The 23530-nt window shown below is 33.3% G+C and overlaps 4 protein-coding genes across 4 annotated transcripts; all 4 read right to left on the bottom strand.

Moving 5' to 3' along the window:
- Nucleotides 1-100: 100 nt before the first annotated feature.
- LOC135136036 (uncharacterized) lies at nucleotides 101-5891 on the bottom strand. Its single transcript, XM_064065165.1, has 6 exons — nucleotides 5856-5891; nucleotides 2000-2097; nucleotides 1120-1254; nucleotides 989-1067; nucleotides 352-471; nucleotides 101-304 (listed from the first exon to the last, which is right to left on the bottom strand). The coding sequence occupies exons 1-6, from the start codon at nucleotides 5889-5891 to the stop codon at nucleotides 161-163; spliced, it is 612 nt and encodes a 203-aa protein (XP_063921235.1). The 3' UTR covers nucleotides 101-160.
- A 396-nt stretch (nucleotides 5892-6287) lies between these two features.
- Nucleotides 6288-7479, bottom strand: LOC135135167 (uncharacterized). Its single transcript, XM_064064167.1, has 2 exons — nucleotides 6641-7479; nucleotides 6288-6592 (listed from the first exon to the last, which is right to left on the bottom strand). The coding sequence occupies exons 1-2, from the start codon at nucleotides 6743-6745 to the stop codon at nucleotides 6395-6397; spliced, it is 303 nt and encodes a 100-aa protein (XP_063920237.1). The 5' UTR covers nucleotides 6746-7479; the 3' UTR covers nucleotides 6288-6394.
- A 4225-nt stretch (nucleotides 7480-11704) lies between these two features.
- On the bottom strand, nucleotides 11705-14686 carry LOC135135159 (SID1 transmembrane family member 1-like). The gene is made up of 9 exons (XM_064064160.1): nucleotides 13981-14686; nucleotides 13844-13927; nucleotides 13008-13790; nucleotides 12838-12952; nucleotides 12661-12783; nucleotides 12402-12602; nucleotides 12175-12341; nucleotides 12000-12113; nucleotides 11705-11929 (listed from the first exon to the last, which is right to left on the bottom strand). Exons 1-9 carry the CDS (start codon nucleotides 14605-14607, stop codon nucleotides 11753-11755), a joined length of 2391 nt encoding a protein of 796 aa, XP_063920230.1. The 5' UTR covers nucleotides 14608-14686; the 3' UTR covers nucleotides 11705-11752.
- A 5408-nt stretch (nucleotides 14687-20094) lies between these two features.
- On the bottom strand, nucleotides 20095-22963 carry LOC135136031 (SID1 transmembrane family member 1-like). Its single transcript, XM_064065162.1, has 9 exons — nucleotides 22343-22963; nucleotides 22210-22293; nucleotides 21374-22156; nucleotides 21202-21316; nucleotides 21026-21147; nucleotides 20788-20970; nucleotides 20564-20730; nucleotides 20390-20503; nucleotides 20095-20319 (listed from the first exon to the last, which is right to left on the bottom strand). Exons 1-3 carry the CDS (start codon nucleotides 22961-22963, stop codon nucleotides 21701-21703), a joined length of 1161 nt encoding a protein of 386 aa, XP_063921232.1. The 3' UTR covers nucleotides 20095-20319; nucleotides 20390-20503; nucleotides 20564-20730; nucleotides 20788-20970; nucleotides 21026-21147; nucleotides 21202-21316; nucleotides 21374-21700.
- Between the last annotated feature and the right edge of the window lie 567 nt (nucleotides 22964-23530).

Below are 23530 nucleotides of genomic sequence, written 5' to 3'. Positions count from 1 at the left end.
TTGTTTTACTTTTTGCCATTACAGATTGAACAAATTCCGGTTATGTACTACGAATCCTACCGACTGCGCCATTTTTGTTACCGTTAATAAAACTTGAATATTAATGAGAGCACACTTAATTCAATTTATTTATTCAAATCCAGGTACAGAGTTAGGCATATTATCCCGATCGCAGTATGTCCTTCAGCTCCTTCATGTTGTTGAAGGCCGTCATGACCTCCTGGTTCCTCTTCTCCTCCATGAATTTGTCCTCGACGATTGCCTCCCGTAAAGCCGGTAGCAGTTCCTTCATGAACTGGTATCTCTGAAACCGTTACATAAACACACCTGCTAATCGATCACTTTATTTACCTCGTTATTTGCAAGAGTGCGTTCGTCTGGTCTTGAAGGGAAGGCGGAATATGCGTGGAAAAACAACACGAGCAGAAGAAAAACAGCGTTTCCTACGAAGTTTGCGCGCATTTTCGTAATCTGGAAACAGAGTAAATCCACTCAAGAGAAATTCCCTCGAAAGACTGAGAAAGTCGCTGGGAATTTGCTCTTTTATAGGGAGGAGAAGTGTGATTGAGAGTTTGCGAACGTCGCACAGTTTACAAACCATTAGGAATAAACGCAGTTGTGTGAAAATGGTTTATTTAGAAAACGATTGACAGTTTACAAGGAATTTTTGAATTGGGCAGGTAAGCTGCACAGGTCGAAAAAGGCCTCGGTGAGAAAAGGGGTCCTCTTGCTCTTGTCACACAACCGAGTCAAAGAAGAGCCGACTTTGTCACGCTTCTCGTACACTTTTGACAAAAAATCGCAATTTTGAGGGTCGAGCTGAAATACGGTTATCACTTTTCGGTTCAAAATTTTGAAAAACTTACTGAAGTCAGACACAGAAATAATTTAGTTTGTGCTGTTTCGCGGTGGGTTAAAGCGGAAGCGACCATCACAACACTCCACAACACAACTACAATCTTGACAAGACGATGCATTGTGGACTCACCTCTGGACCAGAAGCAGCAGAACTACCGGTTTGGGGTTCGCCAGGACCCTTTTTGTACCCACAATTATCTCTTCCAAATCTGGAATTTCCGGAACGTAATTAATTATCGATAATACACCAACCCTTCGTACCTAATTAAGTGTTGGCATATGGACGTGGACTTCTGATAATCCGGCGTCTCGCCATTAGTTATATTTTTAGGTGGCGACGAGGAAACTGCTTTTTGACTTGTGGTATTTTTTTGACACTTTTTCACGGTTTCGTGACTTTACATGACCAAACATATGGATTTAGTGGTGCGGAACGCGTTCGTGCGTTCCGTTGCAGATTTTTTTCAATTATACGCCTCTTTCTTATCAGTTTGGGGGTTTTTTATTTTTTCATTATGGTTTTAGGTGGATTAGGCGGAATTGAATGTTGTGTGGTTAAGAATAGATTTATGAGATGTCAAAAATGATAATTTGTTGGTCGCTTTTGAGTTTAATTATAATATTTTTGCTGGTATTTTCGATACATCTGATTCGGAGATAATTGGAATTTGATTGCTACGTGGGTAGTTTATTTTTATCTTGCCTGCAGTGGAAAGCTTTTTTAAATAACAAATACATTCAACCTCCATGTCTCTATTTCTATGCTAAAAGACAATTTCCCAGAGATTACGGGATTAGGGAGGGGCATTTTGAGAAAATCTGACGATTTAGAACGCTACAAAGTAAAGTGGATGTAATAGTATATTTAGCTATCTATGAGCCACTTTTGTGGCTGACTTTGTTTTTAGAACGTGATACTTGCTCTAGCGTAAATTAGATAGTGAATGTTTATCTACTATTCGAAAAGCTTTGGCTAAAAATAGAGACAAGGGTATCTACAGATACTTATCGGAAAATATCTGAAAAACTGTTTGAGGTAGGTATTGAAATTTTGTAAACGTCTTGTTTTAATTTAACTGAGGAAATCCATTTGAAAACCAGGTCAGCTTCTATTAGAGTACTTATCGATTATTCTACCTACAACTTCGAACAGATTCCTTCATTCTTTCTTTTTTCCCTTAGCTTAGATGTAGGCTTTAAATCTGTAGTGTATAACAAGTTGCCGAAATCTAGCTGAGACTAGAAAAAAAAAATTGTCAAAGGTTATTGCGATAAAATTTCTGTCGCCCCTGAACAGCAGGAGAGTTTTCAATTTTGTATTTTCCAGTTTCTCTATTTTGCATTTTTTCGTTTTAGTTTTCTCGACTTTTCAGTGTTTAATATTTCAGTTTTTCGATTTGTAATTTTTCATTTCGGTTTGTTATTTTCTTTATTCTTTCAAATATTCGATTGTTTGCGATTTTATATTTTTTTGTTTTTTTAATTTTATTTATTTCAATTTTTTGTTTCTTCAGTCTTTCAATTTGCAATTTTTCAACTTTTCATTTTTTTTTGCAGCTTTTGGTTTGGGTTTATTTTCTTTATTTTTACAATATTTTATATTTTTCAATGTTTCTTCAATTTTTCCATTCTTCAATTTAATTTTCACTTTTGCATTCTGCTCGTTTCTTCAATTTTATGATATGTATCTCTTCGAATTTTCTTTTTAAAATTTTTCAGTTTTCCAATTTCCAAGTTTTAGATGTTTTTAAATTTTAGATTTTGCAATTTTTGGATTTACAATTTCACAAGTATTAATTTTTTAATTTCAGCTTTCTATTATTTCCTTTATTTTTTCGATGTTTCGATTATAAAATTTTTACGTTTTACAAATTTTTCCATTGAAATTTTCTCGAATTTTCAGTTTGTAATTTTTCGATTTTTCGATTCTTTAATCTTTCATTTCTTCAATTTTTTATTTTTTATTTTTTTTTTCTTTCCTCAATTTTACGATATGCATCTCTTCGAGGTTTCATTTTTTGTCCTCTGTTTTTCGATTTGCGACCTTTCGTTTATTTTTTTTTGCTTCATTTTTTCCATTTTTTGGTTTTTCAATGTTCTCATCTTCAAATATTTCTTTTTTTCGATGTGAAATTTTTCAATTTTTGGTATTTTGAATTTTTCGAGTTTTCAACTTTTAGAATTTTTAATTGTTCGTTTTTTCAGTTTTAGATTTTCCAGTTTCTCGATTTTGCACTTTTTCGTTTCAGTTTTATATTTTATTTATTTTTTCCGTTTTTCGGGTTTTCAATTTAATTTTTATTTTTTCTTTTTTTCAATTTTTTGTTTGGTTTATATTTTCTTTATTTTTTCAATTATTCATTGTTTCGATTTAATTTTTTTTTATTTTTTTCGATATGAAAATTTTTAATTTTTGGATTTTTCAATTTTCTGATTTGCAATTTTTCGAGTTTTCGACTTTTAGAATTTTGAATTTTTCAATTTTAGATTTTGCAGTTTCACGATTTTGCAGTTTTCGTTTCAGTTTTCTATTTTCTTAATTTTTAAAATTTTTCGGTTTTTCAATGTTCTGATTAATTTCTATTTTTTCTTCTTTCACTGTGAACTTTTTCAATTTTTCTGTTTTTAATTGTTCGTTTTGGTTTTTATTTTCTTTATTTTTTTTAATTACTGGATGATTCAATGTTTCGATTTTCAAAATTTTGAATTTTTCCAATTGTTCGTTTCTTCGATTTTCCGATTTGCGATTTTTCAGTTTTTTGTTTCCTCAGTTTTTAGATTTTGCAATTTTTAGGGTTAAAATTTCTCGAGTTTTTAATTTTCAATTTTGAACTCTTTGATCTTTCATTTCTTCAAATGTTCCATTTGCATCTCTTCAAATATTCATTTTTTGTGAAAATTTTCAATTTGTCGGTTTTTCAATATTCTAGTTTTTTAATTTTTCTTATTTTCAATGTGAAAATTTTCAAATTTTAATTTTTCAATTTTATAATTTGTAATTTATCGTTCTGGTTTTTATTTTCTTTATTTTTTCAATTATTTGATTTTTCAGTGTTTCGATTTTAAAATTTTTGAATTTCTCCAATTGTTGGTTTCTTCAATTTTTCGATTTGCGTTTTTTCGATTTATCTTTTTTTTTTGTTCTTCATTTTTTAGATTTTCTCGAATTTTCAGTTTTTAATTTTTCAATTTTTTGATTCTTTAATATCTCATTTCTTCCAATTTTTCGATTTTTCAATGTTCCGATTTTATAATTTATTGTTTTTTCATTTTCAATTTTTCGTTTGTTAAATTTTTCGATTTGTAATTTTTCGAGTATTCATTTTTTGCCGTCAGTTTTTCGATTTGCATTTTTTCGTTCCGTTTTTTTTTCATTTTTTTTTTTTTAATTTTCGGTTTTCAATGATTTTCTTCTTTTCGATGTGAAAATTTACAATTTTTCGATTTTTCGTTTCTTCAATTTTTGATTTGCAATTTTTTAGTTTTATTTATAAATATGTGTGTAATAATAGTCATAATTTTTAAATTTTTTCATTTTTTCGATATCACGATTTTACCATTTTTTTAATCATTCGATTTTTACAATTTTTGGGGTTTCCAAATTTTCGAATAAATTCGTTTTTTCTTATTCCCAATTTTTCGATTCCTTAATTTTTTTCAATTTTTAAGTTTCTGGTTAACAATGGAAAAATTGCGATTTTGTAAATTTGAAAAATCAAAAATGAAAACACAAAAAAGTATAAAATGAAAACTTTGAAAAACCTAAAAATTGGAAATCAAAAACTTGAAAAATTGAAAAATCTAGAGATTAAAAATTGAGAAACTGCAAAATAAAATTGAAGTATAGTAAAACTAGTAAAATCAAAAATTGAAAATTTGAAGAATTGAATAAAAGAAACATTATAAAATCGGAATAAACATTGAAAAAATAAAGGAAATGAAAAAACGAAAAATTGTGATATAAAATTCAGAAAATGAAAATTAAAAAAGAATATGAGAAAATGAAAAAAAATGAACTTGTAAAAAAAGGGAAACGACAAAATAAAAAATTGAAAAATTTTAAGTTGCAAAAACGAAAAATTATGAAACCGAAATATTAAAAAATGGAAAAATTAAAAAAATAAAGAAAATGAAAAAACGAAAAATTGTGATATCAAGAAACTGTAAAATCTAAGAAGCAGGTAAAACGAAAAATTGCAATGTAAAAAAATTGATCGATGGTAAATAAATTCAGATTTTTTGAAAGAGATTTAATTTTGCGAATTTTAGATATAGTGGAATAATAACAGTCCTATATTCCCAAATTTTCGGGAAAATAGAGTGAATCGTTCTTGATCTAATCAATACAATAAACTGCATCATTCATGAATTTTTTGAGTCACCCTGAATAAGTAATTCTAAAAACTATGAATGCATTGATAAACCACAATTATGGAGTTATAATATTTTGCATACTTCAGAGAGGATTTATTCGGCAAAATTTTAAGATGATGTCACCAATTTTTTTGAGAGGGCATCAACAAATAAATTTTGATTAATGATTTACAATGCTTATGATGCCCTTAAAACGTTTGCAAGATTTCAGAGCATTCGTGTTTGCAGTTTCAAAGTTAAACTGGAAAATGTTCTTATACAAGTTTGACTTTTTTTCCATAATTTTATAAAATTTACTGTTGTAAATTTTGGAGATGACGTCATCAGATTGTTGCATGATAGTCCTAATATACGAGTATGTATATACAAAATTTGACAACAATCGGTCCAGTAGTTTAGAAGATTATCTGTCTAGTAAAAATCCGGACAGACGACAGACAGAAATGTCACGAGGGCAAAGTATAGTCCACCAAATAGTGCGAAATAGTGCAAATCGGACGTGGTTGACCATTATAACTAAAATGTGTTCATGCAAATCTGATTCATAGACACCTTGTTCCTTTCAGGAAAGTAATCGGAAAAAGTGGTGTCCGGTCGAAAATTATCAATACTACAACTCTAACCGGTTTATTGATGGCTTCCAATAAGCAGAAAATCATTGTTTATCATTTGACGGACTCTTGTTTCGTATATAATTCAGGACAATTCTTAATATTCTCAACGAGGGTGTGACAACTCTGCCAAGTCATCTATATTTGGCTACATTATTAGGTGATTTAATGATTTTACAGCGAAGAATCTGCGTAACAAATTTGACTCATGACTATTGTTATAAAATAATTCCATTTTTTCCACATAGTGTTATTCCCATGAAAAATACCACCCATCGCGATAAAATTTAATCAGCCGTCGCCCAAGAGCCAAGCATCACCTTGACAAAATTAATACCAGTAAACAAATACATTAATAGGCGACTCGTCTACACACGCTTACAATTAGCGGTTATTGTCCTTTCATAAAGCCGCCTTCACACCTGTCAATTAAACAAAAATGAATCACCTTTTCAGCCAAATGATTTATTAATCCTTTCGAGCATTAAGCATTACAAGTGACATTAAATAAAACCTGTCACACTCAAATCAATAAAGAAATTACGAAAAGTCTATTTCCGTCCGTCGCGGTATAATTTCTGGGTTTCTTCTGATCCGATGATGGCATTGCTGACTTCCGAATTTCTTTTTCCTTGTAGGGGCAAGCGGTAGGGTAGAATTGGGACTTCTTGTGGCGGGACGAGTTCCTTAGGGGGACGTAGTTGCGAAGCGATCCAGCTGGCGAGTTGGTGGGCTCCAGGACTGGCATACTGCAATCATAAATTAGTAACTTTGATCAAGATGAAGAAGTAGCTTACGTCTCGATCTAGGTAGCGGTAATCGTCGCCTGCATATGGGTAGCCTAAAACTGGGTTAATAATCAAACCGATTGTGAGTACGAATAAAGTTGCAATTTTTTGCATTATTATTAGTTGTGGTGGTGAAGGAGATTAGTTGGAAACTGAATCCGAGAATTTCCATATTTTCTTAAATAGTCAGGAAGACGATGTGGATTAGTCTGTTTTAGACGTTCTTATTTCAAATGGATTTGTCGTGTTGTGGGAGAGTGTCAGTAACAAACCTTGGGAAAATATTGCAGGGAACTTTATTTTAAGGATTAAAATGCTGCTTATTTTTACCATCTGTGTTTGTGACGTTGATATCGCAGAAAAATATCAAGTAATTAAAAGCTACAGTGAAAATTAAACAAATCTTTACGAAAGAGATGAATTAGAGAAAACGTTCTTTTCGGAGTGCAAAAAGATAACGTCAATCAAGTTTATTTTTAGGGGTGCAAGACCGAATTTAGTATTATTGGAAGTGCTTTCTAGGGTTAGATAAATCGGGCAGCGTAAGCGTGGGAAATATTATACGTAGTAATGAATGTTTTCTAGACGTTTTATAGTTTCTGGAATATGAAAAAGTAGATCTCCGTTTTCGTCTATGCCTTTCGAGATACAACGTTTCGGCTTTAGTAATATATTTTTATTTTTACTTCCCGAGGGTAAGCGAGTCTACTTTTACGATTTCTCGACTGTTCCCGACTCCTAGAGTACGAAGAAATAGGTCTCCCGTTTCCGTCTGTCCGTCTGTCTGTCTGTCCGTGTGTTTGGAAATAATCAAAATTATGAAACGACATTTTGCAATTTAATTTTGAATTTGCAAAACCGAATGCTTTGAAATGTTGTAGATGTTTTAAAGTTATGATTAGCATAATAAATTTTTAATCAAAATATATTTGCTTATCTCCTTCAAAAAATTGATGACGCCAGCTTAGAATTTTGCCGAATAATTTCTTTTACTTGTGATTCATCATTGCATTATATTTTTTATTAATCAAATTAAGAGCGAGTCACTCCATTTTCCCGAAAATGTGATAATACAGACGTCTTTATTTAATAAGAATAAATTATGGTAATGATATTCAGAATATTTTGTCGATTGTAGCTTACTTAATAGTTTTGATCCTCTGTTGTGAGGGGACGAACTCATTCAAATCAAACTAGTTTTTACGTGACATTGTTCCGATGTATAAATATAAACACTTTCAAGTTGTTTTTCATATCGAGGATAACCTAAGAACGTACAGTAAGTAATGGGGTGCGTCGGGCAATTTGGTACTTTCATATTTTCTCGATTTCATAACCCCGAGACAAGGTCGTAGCTAGCGTCCCATTGATCTAGACAAGTTATAATTAACTAACATCGAAAATCAAAATAAACTGTAGTGTTTTATTCAATAAGTGGAAGTCAGAGCTTTAAAAAATCTGGAACTTGAATTTTTTCAGAATTTTTAGATGAATTTTTCAAAAATGAAATTTTCCATTATGTATTACCACCATTATGTAAATTTCACCCATTCTCGACGATTTTCGAAATTTAACTAAATACATTTTCTTGTAGATTTTGGGCCTCATTTCTTCGATAACTTCAACCTTTTTTCCAGAATTAGTTAATTAATTCAGTGCACTGAAATTTTTAAAATTTCAAAATATTCCATACAACATATGCAGAAAGAGCTTGCGTCAATTTTATAAGTAATTGCGTGTTTCCAAGTTCAATTCGGATTGCAGAGTTTTTGTTCGGATTAAAGAAGCATCGACTTCAAATAGCCTCTGTTCGGATTACTGGATGTTCGAATAATCATGAATTCGGATTATAGAGGTTGTACTGTATCTACAAAATGAAATGCGATTTCAAAATTTTTAAATTGGTCAAAATAAAGTATCTCGGTCCTGTGTCAGGGGGGGGGGGGGCAATTGCACCCATTGCCCCCGCCCCCCTGGATCTGCGCCTGATTTTAGCTTATAATGGTTGCCATAAAAAATACAATAAAATTCGCAAAATCAAATGTTTTAATTTTTGGAAAGGGCTGCATTTGACAAGCTGTACTTTATGAGCGAGGGAAGTTCTGTCGAAGTAAATTTTCGACAAATTTTTTTCACTCGCAATGTGTAATATTCATGTTTATAACATCATAACAAATTTTTTATTGATGAAATTACCATACTTTCTCGAAAAGGTGAGAATATTTTACTCTTTATTTAAAAATGTAAAACCTTTTCTGCAGCGCCAAATGTCTTTTTTTAAGCATGTGAAACGTTCTGCGGGATCCCAACTGTCTTTTTTAAAAATGTAAAACCTTCTCGGGGGCTCCAAATGTCTTTTTTTTAAAGTGAAACCTTCTCGGAGGTCCCAAGTGTCTTTTTTAAAAATGTAAAACCTTCTCGGGAGCACCCAGTTGTCATTTTTTTAATGTGAAACCTTCTCGGAGGTCCCAAGTATCATTTTTAAAAATGTAAAGCTTTCTCAGTGGCCTCAAATGTATTTTTTTAAGAATGTAAAACTTTCTCGGGGGCTCCAAATGTGTTTTTTTAACGTGAAACCTTCGCGGAAGTCCCAACTGTCTTTTTTAAAAATGTAAAGCCTTCTCGGTGGTCCCAAATGTATTTTTTTAAGAATGTGAAACTTTCTCGGTGGTCCCAATTGTCTTTTTTAAAAAGATAAAACTTTCTCGGTGGCCCCAAATGTATTTTTTTAAGAATGTAAAACCTTCTCGGGGGTCCCAATTATCTTTTTTAAAAATCTAAAACCTTCTCGGGGGCTCCAAATGTGTTTTTTTTTAACGTGAAACCTTCTCGGTGGTCCCAATTGTCTTTTTTAAAAATGTAAAGCCTTCTCGGAGGTCCCAATTGTCTTTTTTTAAAATGTGAAACCTCCTCGAAGACATCAAATGCTTTTTTTAGAATGTGAAATTTTCTCGGGCGTTCCAACTGTTTTTTATAAAAATGTAAAACCTTCTCGGGGGCAGCCAATTCTTTTTTTTAATGTGAAACCTTCTCGGGGGTCCCAATTGTCTTTTTAAAAAAATGTAAAACCTTCTCGGGGGCACCAAATTGTTTTGTTTTTAATGTGAAATCTTCTCGAGGGTCCCAATTGTCTTTTAAAAATGTAAAACCTCGAGGACACCCAATTGTCTTTTTTTTAATGTGAAACCTTCTTGGGGATCTCAACTGCCATTCTAAAAAAGTAAAACCTTTTGGGAGCACCAATATCTTTTTTTTAATGTAAAATCTTCTCGGGGGCTCCAAATGTTTTTTTTTTAATGTGAAACGTTCTCGGAAGTCCCAATTGACTTTTTTAAAAATGTAAAACCTTCCCGGTGGCCCCAAATGTATTTGTTTAAGAATGTGAAACCTTCTCGGAAGTCCCAATTGTCTTTTTTAAAAATGTAAAACCTTCTCGGTGGCCCCAAATGTATTTTTTTAAGAATGTGAAACCTTTTTGGAAGTCCCAATTGTCTTTTTTAAAAATGTAAACTCTTCTCGGGAGCTGCAAATGTCTTTTTTTTAAGATGAAATCTTGTCGGGGGTCCCAAGTGTCTCTTTTAAGAATTGAAAACCTTCTCGGGGGCACCCAATTGTCTTTTTTTTGTGAAACCTTCTTTCGGGATCCCAACGGTCTTTTTTAAAAATGTAAAAGCTCCTCGGGGGCTCCAAATATCTTTTTTTATGTGAAACCTTCTCGGAGGTTCCAAGTGTCTTTTTTAAAAATGTAAAACCTTCTCGGGAGCACCCAGTTGTCATTTTTTTAATGTGAAACCTTGTCGGAGGTCCCAAGTATCATTTTTAAAAATGTAAAACTTTCTCGGTGGCCCCAAATGTATTTTTTTAAGAATGTACAACCTTCTCGGAGGTGACAATTATCTTTTTTAAAAATGTTAAACTTCCTCAGGGGCGTCAAAAGTTTTTTTCTAGAATGTGAAACCTTCTCGGTATCCCAAGTGTCTTTAAAAATGTAAAACCTTCTCGGAGGTCCCAATTGTCTTTTTTTAAAATGTGAAACCTCCTCGAAGACATCAAATGCTTTTTTTAGAATGTGAAATTTTCTCGGGCGTCCCAACTGTCTTTTTTAAAAATGTAAAACCTTCTCGGAGGCACCCAATTGTTTTTTTTTTGTGAAACCTTCTCGGGGGTCCCAATTGTCTTTTTAAAAAATGTAAAACCTTCTCGGGGGCACCCAATTGTTTTGTTTTTAATATGAAATCTTCTCGAGGGTCCCAATTGTCTTTTAAAAATGTAAAACCTTCTCGAGGACACCCAATTGTCTTTTTTTTAATATGAAACCTTCTCGGGGGTTCCAATTGTCTTTTTTAAAAATGTGAAACTCCTCGAATGCGCCAAAGTTTTTTCTAGAATATGAAACCTTCTCGGGGAACCCAACTGTCTTTTTTAAAAATGTAAAACCTTCTTCGGGGCTCCAAACGTTTTTTTTTAATGTGAAACCTTTTCGGAGGTCTCAACTATCTTTTTTAAAAATGTACAACCTTCTCGGTGGCCCCAAATGTATTTTTTTAAGAATGTGAAACCTTCTCGGGGGTCCCAATTGTCTTTGTTAAAAATATAAACTTTTCGGGGGGGCTCCAAATGTCTTTTTTTAATATGCAATCTTGTCGGGGGTCCTAACTGTCTTTTTAAAAATTTAAAATCTTCTCGGGGGTCCCAGTTGTCTGTTTTAAAAATGTAAAACTCCTCGAATACGCCAAATGTTTTTTTAGAATGTGAAATCTTGTCGGGGGTCCCAACTGTGTTTTTTAAAAATCTAAACCCTTCTCGGGGGCACCCAATTGTCTTTTTTTTGTGAAACCTTCTCGGGGGTTCCAACTGTCTTTTTTTAAAATGTAAAATCTTCTCGGGGGCGCGAAATGTCTTTTTTAAGAAGGTGAAACCTTCTTGGGGGTCCCAACTGTCGTTTTTTAAAGAAGGAAGGTGAAACCTTGGGGGCCCCAAGTGTCCTTTTTTCAGAAGCGAGGGAAGTTCTGTCGAAATAACTTTTTACGAATTTTTTATAATTCATAACAAGAGATGTTAAAAAAAAAATAATGCTACAATAATCAATTTTATTGACAATTTAAAGCGTCTATAGTTGTATTAGAATACATATATCTCTTTTCGATCTTTGTCAGCAATATTGTCATCTAAACACAAGAGAAACATAAATGTGAAGTAAATAGCCACAGCGCTGGTGAAATGCCAGATATCGTGTTTGTCGTAGAAGTTCCCGACATAACATTCATGATTGTAGGAGCGAGAGTCAGCAGGACTTGACTAACAAAGAAATATTAATTAGTTTGTTTCATGACTACAAATTTTTGACTTATTTCTAAAGTTTACTTACAGTCATGTAGGTGCTTTTATCGAAAAAGAAGTACAGGGCCAAGCCCCAAAGAACTAGACTCAGAACAGAATAAATCCCCGCTTGTAAGGAAATTCCTTCTTTATGAATACAAATCTAAAGTATAAATACAATTTTTTAGATGAATAGTAATAAAAACAGATTATATAACCTATACCTTCATAAACAAATAAAAGATCGAGTATAAAACTGCATTGCCCATTAGCAGCATAAGGAGAAAAGTACCAAAATCTAATATTTTGTAAACATCAAAAAGTACAATTGCACCTATTAGTACAACGAGACTAAGTGCATTGGCAAATACCACAATAGTCCAAAACAGTCCTTAAAATATAAACACATAAAGAAATGATGATAACATATATAATGTTTAGTAGTATATACTTTTTGGTCGTTCTGCAATTTCGTTTATCTGTGTATAGGACGACTCTCTAATTATAGACATTATCCATTCTTTTAATTTTGTTAAACCGCTGCGAAGGTAAAAAATTTTCGATGCTGTGAAGTAGATCCACAATATATAAGCAATCACCAGAAACCACATCATATAATTTTGACTTTTCTCAAAAATCATTCCAAGAACAGCTAAAAAAACAGAATTTGTGTTATGGTTTAACAATAATAATAGTAAGTATAAAATTACCGATTAGTTCAATACAACCAAGGATGGCAAAAGTCCAATAAGCCGACAATGTTATGTCAGAGTGGCGCTTTTGGTAGAGTTTTAAAACGCAGAGAATACTCATTATATACATAAAAGTGACATCTGAAATACATTCTCTAAGTCTACTTTAGCAAAATATAGATATGTTTCTACTACCAAATTGAAAATTCTTTTGAGTTGGACAAATGTGGTAACATGCAGACAAGATGCCCTCACTAATTAAAACTACCGGCATGGCATAATCTGTTCCATAATAAACTGGAATACCCTTCTACAATATATTAAGTAAAAATATAGTTTTGGGAATAATAACAAAAATAAGTAACCTGTTGTTCACCTCGTATTCTTTGGCGAAGATATACTATTACCATGAAGGAAATTCCTAGGAGAACGTAGCCAATGTTTGACTGCACATGGTTAAAATCGGATAGAATCCAGAAAGGGTTTGCGCACCCAAAATTGTAGTAACAAATATCTTCATCCCCTGTCTCATTTAGACTCTTCTGGTAGTTAGCTGCTAACTGTACAACTGGAATTCCATAGAAAATTGCAATATTGGTAACATGCGAAAAATAACTATGTGCCTTTTCTTTGTTTTCTTTAAAATTTTTGCAGAGTTCATCTACAGTTTTCCAAAACTTTTTGTTTGCGCGTTGATCATTTTCAATTTCGGTATTGATGGCGTTGTTTTCGTGGTCTCTATTTGTTTCTTCAACGATTTCATTTTCGTCTTGGTGACGATCGGTTTGATTGTTTTGTTCTTCGGGATAGATGTTGTTGTTTCCAGTGCTTCTATTTGTTTCTTCATACACTTTATTTTCGACTTGGTGATGATCGGAATCGGTGTTGTTGTTTGAAAGCAGTTTTGACTGTTGTTGCTTTTCCAAGTAGTAAAAAACGAAGCAATGAACGATGCAGAAAGCTGCAATACAGCTAAAAACTATTAAAGGAATGTAGATATATTCGTCGTGAGTAAAAGTTTCTTTTATCTCAATTGTAACTACGGGAAGGTCATCATAGATGGCTCTTTCTCGATTTTCTGTTTTACACAGATAATATGTTTCTTCTTGCACAAAGACAAGAATAAATCCGTTGGCAAAATTTCCGCCCTGCATCATTATCAATGTTATTATTATTAGAAAGAAGTATAGAAAATACTTACGTTAACCCTTATGGTACCATTTGATATTATGGTTTGGCGTATTCCATCAAGAAAGAACAATTCACCCAAAAGGTAAACAGGACACTAAATCAAGAGTAGGTAAGTCGCTAGGACACATTTATACTTCCTGTGCTTACTTTTATCTTTTGAATAGCTGCCGTAAAACATGTATTTTGGTTAGAAGTAAACTTTATTTCGATTCCAACATTTTTAGTACCATTCGGTTTGTACAGAAACTGCTGGGGTCTGCCAGGCGCTATTGTCGATATATTACGAGACTGGTTGGTTGCCAAATAAAATTCTGTTTTTTCAACCACTTTAAGGTTGACAGTTACGTTATCGGGCGAAGATGTCGACAAACTTACGGTAAAGTTTTGTACTCCATTAAAATTCCCTGATAGCAAATTGCTGTTGCAAAGCGTCCTACAAGTGTCATTAAAAAGTACAGAACCGCTACTACGGTGTGTTTCCATAATCAGGGGAATCGACCACTCCAAAATATCTTGGTCTTGTTCCACCACTATTACCACTGGATGCTCTTTTGATGCATTATGATTAGTTTCGTTTGCCCAAACGTGTGTGGCGAAAGGATTACTTGATACCGCAGTAAAAACGAAGATTCGTCTGGTAGTTGAATTCAAAGAGACGGTCATTGTATCCGAGAAACTTCCTTCTTTAACAATAACGTGTATCAAGTCGCCCGTGGTGAGAGCAAAAACACTAGTTATGATTAACATGAACACCATAATGTTTGAGGTAACCATGTTCGAAACCTACTGACAGAAACTTAAATGTTTGTTTCGTAAGTTGCAATTGCAAGTTTTTATCAAGTCGAGATACGAGTGGACGAATAATAAATAGAATAGAATCTGATAACACAAACGTTTCCGGATAAAAAATAGACTGCCATTTTTTATTTATAACTAGGAGAAGAGTAACTACCTATTTGTTGCATCTCAATTCTAAAGTCACCACCTACATGATGTGTGAAAATATAACTTGAACAAAAAATTATGGATTAAATGACAATATACTTAGGAAATATTTATCAAAAGACAATTTATTTACAAAAAAAGATATTGGAAATTCCAGGTATTGTGTCTTCTGATAAGATTTAATTTACGTCACAATCGCTATAATTTTTATATTTTTTTGAAATGACTATCTGTACAGGACGTAAAAGTAAGTTAGAGCACTATTAGTTCTATTGACGAGATTTTAATTAGATAATGGGTTATAAAATTTTATTAATATTCAAAGATAGATAGATTTTAGGGATTTTATTGTCGCTGGCATTTAAACATCTAAAATTCAAGCCAACAAAATACTGGACAATAAATAGTAAGTTTCAGAAAGCCGAGTTAAATACCAGACGTCGTCTATCGCAAAAATTGATCAATATATTCTCTTGATTCCGCTGGGGGCTTCCGCAAGACTTATCTGAAGAACCATTGTTATTCACATGCTACATAAAAAAGAAAACCTTCTCGGGGGTTTCGAATGTCTTTTTTTTAATATGAAATCTTGTCTTTTTTAAAGATTTAAAACCTTGGAGGTCCCAATTGCCTTTTTTAAAAATGTAGAACTCCTCGAGTGCGCCAAAAGTTTTTTCTAGAATGTGAAACCTTCTCGGGGATCCCAAATGTCTTTTTTAAAAATGTAAAACCTTCTCGGGGGCTCCAAATGTCTTTTTTAAAAATTTAAAACCCTCTCCGAGGTCCCAATTGTCTTTTTTAAAAATGTAAAACTCCTCAAATGCGCCAAAAGTTTTTTCTAGAATGTGAAACCTTCTCGGGGATCCCAACTGTCTTTTTTAAAAATGTAAGACCTTCTTGGGAGCTCCAAATGTTTTTTTTTTAATGTGAAACCTTCTCGGAAGTACCAACTGTCTTTTTTAAAAATGTAAAACCTTCTCGGTGGCCCCAAATATATTTTTTTAAGAATATGAAACCTTCTCGGGGATCCCAATTGTCTTTTTTAAAAATCTAAACCCTTCTCGGGGACTCCAAATGTCTTTTATTTAATATGACTTTTTGTCGGGGATCCCAACTGTTTTTTTTAATGTGAAACCTTCTCGGAAGTCCCTACTGTCTTTTTTAAAAATGTAAAACGTTCTCGGGTGTCCCAAATGTCTTTTTTAAAAATGTAAAACTCCTCGAGTGCGCCAAAAGTTTTTTCTAGAATGTGAAACCTTCTCGGGGATCCCAAGTGTTTTTCGGTTAAATGTAAAACTTTCTCGGGGGCTCCAAATGTCCTTTTTTTAATATGAAATTTTGTCGGTTGTCCCAACTGTCTTTTTTAAAAATTTAAAACCTTCTCGGGGGTCCCAATTGTCTTTTTTAAAAATGTAAAACTCTAATGCGCCAAAAGTTTTTTCTAGAATGTGAAACCTTCTCGGGGATCCCAACTGTCTTTTTTAAAAATGCAAAACCTTCTTGGGGGCTCCAAATGTTTTTTTTTAATGTGAAACCTTCTCAGAAGTCTCAACTGTCTTTTTTAAAAATGTAAAAGCTTCTCGGTGGCCCCAAATGTATTTTTTTAAGAATGTGAAACATTCTCGGGGGTCCCAATTGTCTTTTTTAAAAATGTAAAACTCCTCGAATGCGCCAAAAGTTTTTTCTAGAATGTAAAACCTTCTCGGTGGCCCCAAATGTATTTTTTAAGAATGTGAAACCTTCTCGGGGTCCCAATTTTCTTTTTTAAAAATGTAAACCCTTCTCGGGGCTCCAAATGTCTTTTTTTTTAATATGAAATTTTGTCGGGGGTCCCAACTGTCTTTTTTAAAAATTTAAAACCTTCTCGGGGGTCCCAATTGTCTTTTTTAAAAATGTAAAACTCTAATGCGCCAAAAGTTTTTTCTAGAATGTGAAACCTTCTCGGGGATCCCAACTGTCTTTTTTAAAAATGTAAAACCTTCTTGGGGGCTCCAAATGTTTTTTTTTAATGTGAAACTTTCTCGGAAGTCCCAACTGTCTTTTTTAAAATAAAAATGTAAAACCTTCTCGGTGGCTCCAAATGTATTTTGTTAAGAATGTAAAACCTTCTCGGGGGTCCCAATTGTCTTTTTTAAAAATGTAAAACTCCTCGAATGCGCCAAAAGTTTTTTCTAGAATGTGAAACCTTCTCGGGGATCCTAACTGTCTTTTTTAAAAATGTAAACACTTCTCGGGGGCTCCAAATGTTTTTTTTTAGTATGAAATTTTGTCGGGGGTCCCAACTGTCTTTTTTAAAAATTTAAAACCTTCTCGGGGGTCCCAATTGTCTTTTTTAAAAATGTAAAACTCTAATGCGCCAAATTTTTTTTCTAGAATATGAAACCTTCTCGGGGATCCCAACTGTCTTTTTAAAAATGTAAAACCTTCTTGGGAGCTCCAAATGTTTTTTTTAATGTGAAACCTTCTCGGAAGTCCCAACTGTCTTTTTTAAAAATGTAAAACCTTCTCGGTGATCCCAAATGTATTTTTTTAAGAATGTGAAACATTCTCGGGGGTCCCAATTGTCTTTTTTAAAAATCTAAACCCTTCTCGGAGGCTCCAAATGTCTTTTTTTTAATATGAAATTTTGTCGGGGGTCCCAACTGTCTTTTTTAAAAATTTAAAACCTTCTGGGGGGTCCCAATTGTCTTTTTTAAAAATGTAAAACTCTAATGCGCCAAATTTTTTTTCTAGAATATAAAACCTTCTCGGGGATCCCAACTGTCTTCTTAAAAATGTAAAACCTTCTTGGGAGCTCCAAATGTTTTTTTTAATGTGAAACCTTCTCGGAAGTCCCAACTGTCTTTTTTAAAAATGTGAAACCTTCTCGGTGATCCCAAATGTATTTTTTTAAGAATGTGAAACATTCTCGGGGGTCCCAATTGTCTTTTTTAAAAATCTAAACCCTTCTCGGAGGCTCCAAATGTCTTTTTTTTAATATGAAATTTTGTTGGGGGTCCCAACTGTCTTTTTTAATAATTTAAAACTTTCTCGGGGTTCCCATTTGTCTTTTTTAAAAATGTAAAACTTCTCAAATGCGGCAAAAGTTTTTTCTAGAATGTAAAACGTTCTCGGGGATCCCAACTGACTTTTTTAAAAATATGAAACCTTCTTGGGGGCTCCAAATGTTTTTTTTTTTTAATGTGAAACATTCTCGGAAGTCCCAACTGTCTTTTTAAAAATGTAAAACCTTCTCAGTGGCCCCAAATGTATTTTTTTAAGAATGTGAAACCTTCTTGGGGGTCCCAATTGTCTTTTTTGAAAATATAAAACCTTCTCGGGGGCTCCAAATGTCTTTTTTAAAAATGTAATTATGAAATCTTCTCGGGGGTCCCAACTGTCTTTTTTAAAAATGTAAAACCTCCTCGGGGGCACCCAATTGTCTTCTTTTTGTGAAACCTTCTCGAGGGTCCCAACTGTCTGTTTTTAAGGATGTGAAACCTTCTTGGGGGTCCCAATTGTCCTTTTTTAAACTTTTTTTTTTATTAAACTGCGACTAGTGCCTTCTATAATGTTTTCTCCATAGAGGTTATCACGAAAAAGTACAATTCCCCAAAATCAAATCTTATAATTTTTCAGATAAGCGGTATTTGTTGGATTGTTTTTCAGAAGCGAGGGAAGTTCTGTCGAAATAACTTTCGACTAATTTTTTATGATTCATAACAGGAGATGTTTAATAGTTATTTATGTACCAAGTCAGTAAAGTGATTCTTTATGGAACGAGTCTGAGATTATGAGCCGAGCGAGCGAAGCGAGCGAGGCGAGTAACAGGCGAGTTCGATAAAGATCATTTACTGACGTGGTGCATACAAATTTTTATCGCCAACCGTAAAAATTTATAATTAAAAATAATGGAAATGTTATGATTTATCACATTTTATTATGACAGTAAACATATAATAACAATGAGTCAAAAGATATCTACTTATTACTTGTTATATTAAATGTAAATGTACAACCTGACGGATTATAAAAATTGAGTCCTGAAGTCGAAGGAGTTTGAAGTGAAAATGTTTGAGGATTAGCCGTGCTAATAATTTCATTAGGTGAATCTTGAGTAAAATTATCATTGGTAACAAATATGTTGTCAGTTTGACTTTCACCTAAAATTGTCTCTGCGATTTTCTTTTTATTGAGCACAGATTCCTCAACATAGGACTCTGCAATCGTATCGCTTTTCCACCCTCCGTGGCGTTTTAAATTTTCCTTACTGCCGCCTGCGTTGGCAAAGAGAGTGGCAGATGTTCGACGGAAACAATGTCCCGTATAAAGTGATGGTTCTGGCAAATGCAAATACGTAGCAATTTTGGTTGGTATACTTCCAAAAATATGGATCCCTACTGGCTGGACTGTACATTTGTGATTTCTATAAGTTAGAAAAAATCGGTCGTGGGGCGTCTGCTTAGGACGCAAAGCTAAATATTTGTTAAATAATTCTATGGACTTTACTTTTCCTTCAAATTCTGATGTGATTACAAATAATCGAGGCCTGTTGGTTTTTGTTTTAGTTATGTGAACAACAAGAATTGTTTCTTTGTGCTCGATGTCACTTACTTTTAAATTCAGAAGTTCATCATTACGGCAAGCCCCAGCAATGCCAAACACAACACAAATCTAAAATAATTATTACATTTATATCAAATTGGGTTTAAAAAGTTTGCATAAAATACTTTCAGCATCAAGTAGATTTCATCCGGAGCATTTAGTAAAAATTTAAGTATTTCAACTTGTGAAAGAGTTTTAGACTTTTTTGGAATATGATTTCCTCCTTTTTGTTTTAAAAAAGCCGTAAGTTTCTTGTATTTACTAATGTCGACGTCATTTTTTGCAGAAAGGGTTGCTTTCACCATGGAATTATACGACCACATTGAAGAAGGAGAATACTTTTTAGATAAATCGGAAAAATATGCCAGTAAAACGTTTTCACTATATTTTGTAGTTCCATGTTTTTTACACCATTCCATGAATATGTCATACTGGCGATTGTATTTTTCGACAGATTTTTGTGGTAGAAGTTCGAAAGACGTCTCTAGCGACTTTCAGGCGGCGTGTATTGAATGTCTCCTTCCATTATTTTCTATATAATTCGCGACAGAACTTTTCTCGCTGGAACCGTGACAGTGACAGACAGAATGTCATACAGTCATGGTTATGTTGACAATTATGAGCGGCAGGTAAAGTGCTTGATTTTTACAGTAAAATAAAGTGTTTGTTTACTTCCGAAAATCGCTATGGTAATGCATGTCTCTATTGCCGGTTGGCGATAAAAAAAAATAATGCTACAGTAATCAATTTTATTGATAATTTAAAGCGTCCATATTTGTATTAGAATACATATATCTCTTTTCGATCTTTGTCAGCAATATTGTCATCTAAACACAAGAGAAACATAAATGTGAAGTAAATAGCCACAGCGCTGGTGAAATGCCAGATATCGTGTTTGTCGTAGAAGTTCCCGACATAACATTCCTGATTGTAGGAGCGAGATTCAGCAGGACTTGACTAACAAAGAAATATTAATTAGTTTATTTCATGACTACAAATTTTTGACTTTTTTCTAAAGTTAACTTACAGTCATGTAGGTGCTTTTATCGTAAAAGTAGTACATGGCCACGCCCCAAAGAACTAGACTCAGGACAAAATAGATCCCCGCTTGTAAGGAAATTCCTTTCTTATGGATACAAGTCTAAAGTATAAATACAGTTTTTAGATGAATAGTAATAAAAACAGATTATGCAACCTGTACCTTCATAAACAAATAAAACATCGAATATAAAACTGCATTGCCCATTAGCAGCATAAGGAGAAAAGTACCAAAATCTAATACTTCGTCAACATAAAAAAGTACAATTGCACTTATTAGCACAACGAGACTAAGCACATTGGCAAGAACGACAATAGTCCAAAACAGTACTTAAATAATAAACACGTAGAGAGTGACGAGATAATATAATGTTTAGTGGTATTTACCTTTTGGTCGTTCTTCGTTTAGCTGTCTGTATGATCCAGATTTTATCCATTTTTTTAATTCTGTTAAACCGCTGCGAAGGTAAAAAATTTCCGATTCTGTGAAGTAGATCCACAATATATAAGCAATCACCAAAAACAACACCATAAATATTTGACTTTCCTCAAAAATTATTCCAAGAACAGCTTAAAAAAACAGAATTTGTGTTATGGTTTAACATTAACAATACTATAAAATTACCGATTAGTTCAATACCACCAAGGATGGGAAAAATCCAATAAGCCGACAATGTTATGTCAGAGTGGCGCTTTTGGTAGAGTTTTACAACGCAGAGAATACTCATTATATATAAAAAGTGACATCTGAAATACATTCTCTAAGTCTACTTTAGCAAAATATACATATGTTTCTACTACCAAATTGAAAATTCTTTTGGGTTGGACAAATGTGGTAACATGCAGACAAGATGCCCTCACTAATTAAAACTACCGCCATGGCATAATCTGTTCCATAGTAAACTGGAATACCCTTCTAAAATATTAAGTAAAAATAAAGTTTTGGGAGTACATAATAACAAAAATAAGTAACTTGTTGTTCACCTCGTACTCTTCGGCGAAAGTGTACTATTACCATAAAGGAAATTCCTAGGAGACCATAGCCAATGTTTGACTGCACGTGGTTAAAATCGGATAGAAGCCACAAAGGATTTGCGCACCCAAAATTGTAGTAACAAAGATCTTCATCCCCTGTCGCATTTAGACTCTTCTGGTAGTTAGCTGCTAACTGTACAACTGGAATTCCATAGAAAATTGCAATATTGGTAACATGCGAAAAATAACTATGTGCCTTTTCTTTGTTTTCTTTAAAATTTTTGCACAGTTCATCTACAGTTTTCCAAAACTTTTTGTTTTCGCGTTAATCGTTTTCAATTTCGGTATTGATGGCGTTGTTTTCGTGATCTCTATTTGTTTCTTCAACGATTTCATTTTCGTCTTGGTGACGATCGGTTTGATTGTTTTGTTCTTCGGGATCGATGGTGTTGTTTCCAGTGCTTCTATTTGTTTCTTCGTGCACTTTATTCTCTACTTGGCGACGATCGGAATCGGGGTTGTTGTTTGAAGGGAGTTTTAACTGTTGTTGTTTTTCCACGTAGCAAAAAACGAAGCAGTGAAAGATGCAGAAAGCTGCAATACAGCTAAAAACTGTTAAAGGAATGTAGATATATTCGTCGTGACCAAAAGTTTCTTTTATCTCAATTGTAACTACGGAAGGCTCTTCACAGTTGGCTCCCTCTCGATATCCTTTTTCACAAAGATAATCTGTTTCTTCTTGCACAAAAACAAGAACAAATCCGTTGGCAAAATGTCCGCCCTGCATCTTTATCAACATTCTTATTATTACAAAAAAGTAGAGCAAGTACTTACGTTAACCCTTATGGTACTCTCTGTTACTATGGTTTGGCGTATTCCATTGTCAAAGAACACTTCACCCAAAACGTAAACTGGACACTAAATCAAGAGTAAATCGCTAGGATACGTTTATACTTCCTCTACTTACTCTTATTTTTTGAATATCTGCCGTAAAACATGTATTTTTGTTAGAAGTAAACCTTAGTTCGATTCCAACATTTTCAGTACCATTCGGTTTATACAGAAAGTGCTGGGGTCTGCCAGGCGCTATTGTCGATATATTACGAGACTGGTTGTTTGCCAAGTAAAATTCTGTTTTTTCAACCACTTTAAGGCTGACAGTTACGTTATCTGGCGAAGAGGTCGACAAACTTACGGTAAAGTTTTGTACTCCACTAAAATTCCCTGATAGCAAATTGCTGTTGCAAAGAGTCCTACAAGTGTCATTAAAAAGTATAGCACCGCTACTACGTGATCTTTCCATAATCAGGGGAATCGACCACTCCAAAATATCGTGTTCTTGTTCTACCACTATTATCACTGGATGTTCTTTTGATAGCTTAGTTTCGTTTGCCCAAACGTGTGTGGCGAAAGGATTACTTGATACCGCAGTAAAAACAAAGATTCGTCTGGTAGTTGAATTCAAAGAGACGGTCATTGTATCCGATAAACTTCCTTTTTCAACAATCACGTGTACCAAGTCGCCCGTGGTGAGAGCAAAAGCACTGGTTGTAATTAACATGAATATATAAATGTGTGAGGTAAGCATGTTTGAAACCTACTGATAGAAGCTTAAATGTTTGGATTATAAGTTACAAATTTTGCATGTTTTATCAAGTCGAGATACGAGTGGACGTAGTTTTAACAAATAGAATCTGATAACAGAAACGTTTCCGGACAAAAAATAGGCTGCCCTTTTTTTATTCCTCGAAGGAGAGTAACCACCTGAATTTGTTGCATCTCAGTTCTAAAGTCACTACATACACGATGGTTGCAACTCTAGCATGAACAAAAAAGTATGGACAATACACTTGGGAATATTTATCAAAAGACAATTTATTTACAAAAAAAGATTATGGAAATTCCAGGTATTGTGCCTTCTGATAAGATTTGATTTACGTCACAATCGCTAAAATTTAAACATTAAGATGTTTTTTCTGCTCGAAATCTATAAAAAAAATTAAAAACAAATAATTATTTATGTATGAGATACCTGTTATTGACATTGAATAACATGCAAAACATATGTTTTTATTTGGTTCACTTAGATTTTAATCTAAGGACTGAAAATATATTTTTAAAAATTTACAGCTTTGCCTTGTCGATTTAATTAACA

This window comes from Zophobas morio, unplaced genomic scaffold, assembly GCF_036711695.1.
Source record: "Zophobas morio isolate AGI-343-1 ecotype UQ-CSIRO unplaced genomic scaffold, CSIRO_AGI_Zmor_V1 ptg000004l, whole genome shotgun sequence".
In the NCBI taxonomy this organism is placed as follows: Eukaryota; Metazoa; Arthropoda; class Insecta; order Coleoptera; family Tenebrionidae; genus Zophobas; species Zophobas morio.
Note: the sequence above shows the minus strand (reverse complement) of the source record. Positions and strands in the feature narration are given on the sequence as shown.

Bases quoted from the DNA above. Each gene is read 5' to 3' on its own strand.
- LOC135135167 (XM_064064167.1), bottom strand. From the start codon at position 6,745: ATGCAAAAAATTGCAACTTTATTCGTACTCACAATCGGTTTGATTATT. The intron at 6,593-6,640 runs GTAAGCTACTTC...TTATGATTGCAG, and splicing joins ACCGCTACCTAGATCGAGAC to TATGCCAGTCCTGGAGCCCA.
- LOC135135159 (XM_064064160.1), bottom strand. From the start codon at position 14,607: ATGGTTACCTCAAACATTATGGTGTTCATGTTAATCATAACTAGTGTT. The intron at 12,342-12,401 runs GTATATACTACT...TTATATTTTAAG, and splicing joins AATTGCAGAACGACCAAAAA to GACTGTTTTGGACTATTGTG. The intron at 12,114-12,174 runs GTATAGGTTATA...TTTATACTTTAG, and splicing joins TCTTTTATTTGTTTATGAAG to ATTTGTATTCATAAAGAAGG.
- LOC135136031 (XM_064065162.1), bottom strand. From the start codon at position 22,963: ATGCTTACCTCACACATTTATATATTCATGTTAATTACAACCAGTGCT. The intron at 22,294-22,342 runs GTAAGTAGAGGA...CTCTTGATTTAG, and splicing joins CAGATATTCAAAAAATAAGA to TGTCCAGTTTACGTTTTGGG. The intron at 22,157-22,209 runs GTAAGTACTTGC...ATAAAGATGCAG, and splicing joins AGAGTACCATAAGGGTTAAC to GGCGGACATTTTGCCAACGG.
- LOC135136036 (XM_064065165.1), bottom strand. From the start codon at position 5,891: ATGATTTTCTGCTTATTGGAAGCCATCAATAAACCG. The intron at 2,098-5,855 runs GTTAGAGTTGTA...TTTTTTTTCTAG, and splicing joins TGGAAGCCATCAATAAACCG to TCTCAGCTAGATTTCGGCAA. The intron at 1,068-1,119 runs GTACGAAGGGTT...CGGAAATTCCAG, and splicing joins ATATGCCAACACTTAATTAG to ATTTGGAAGAGATAATTGTG.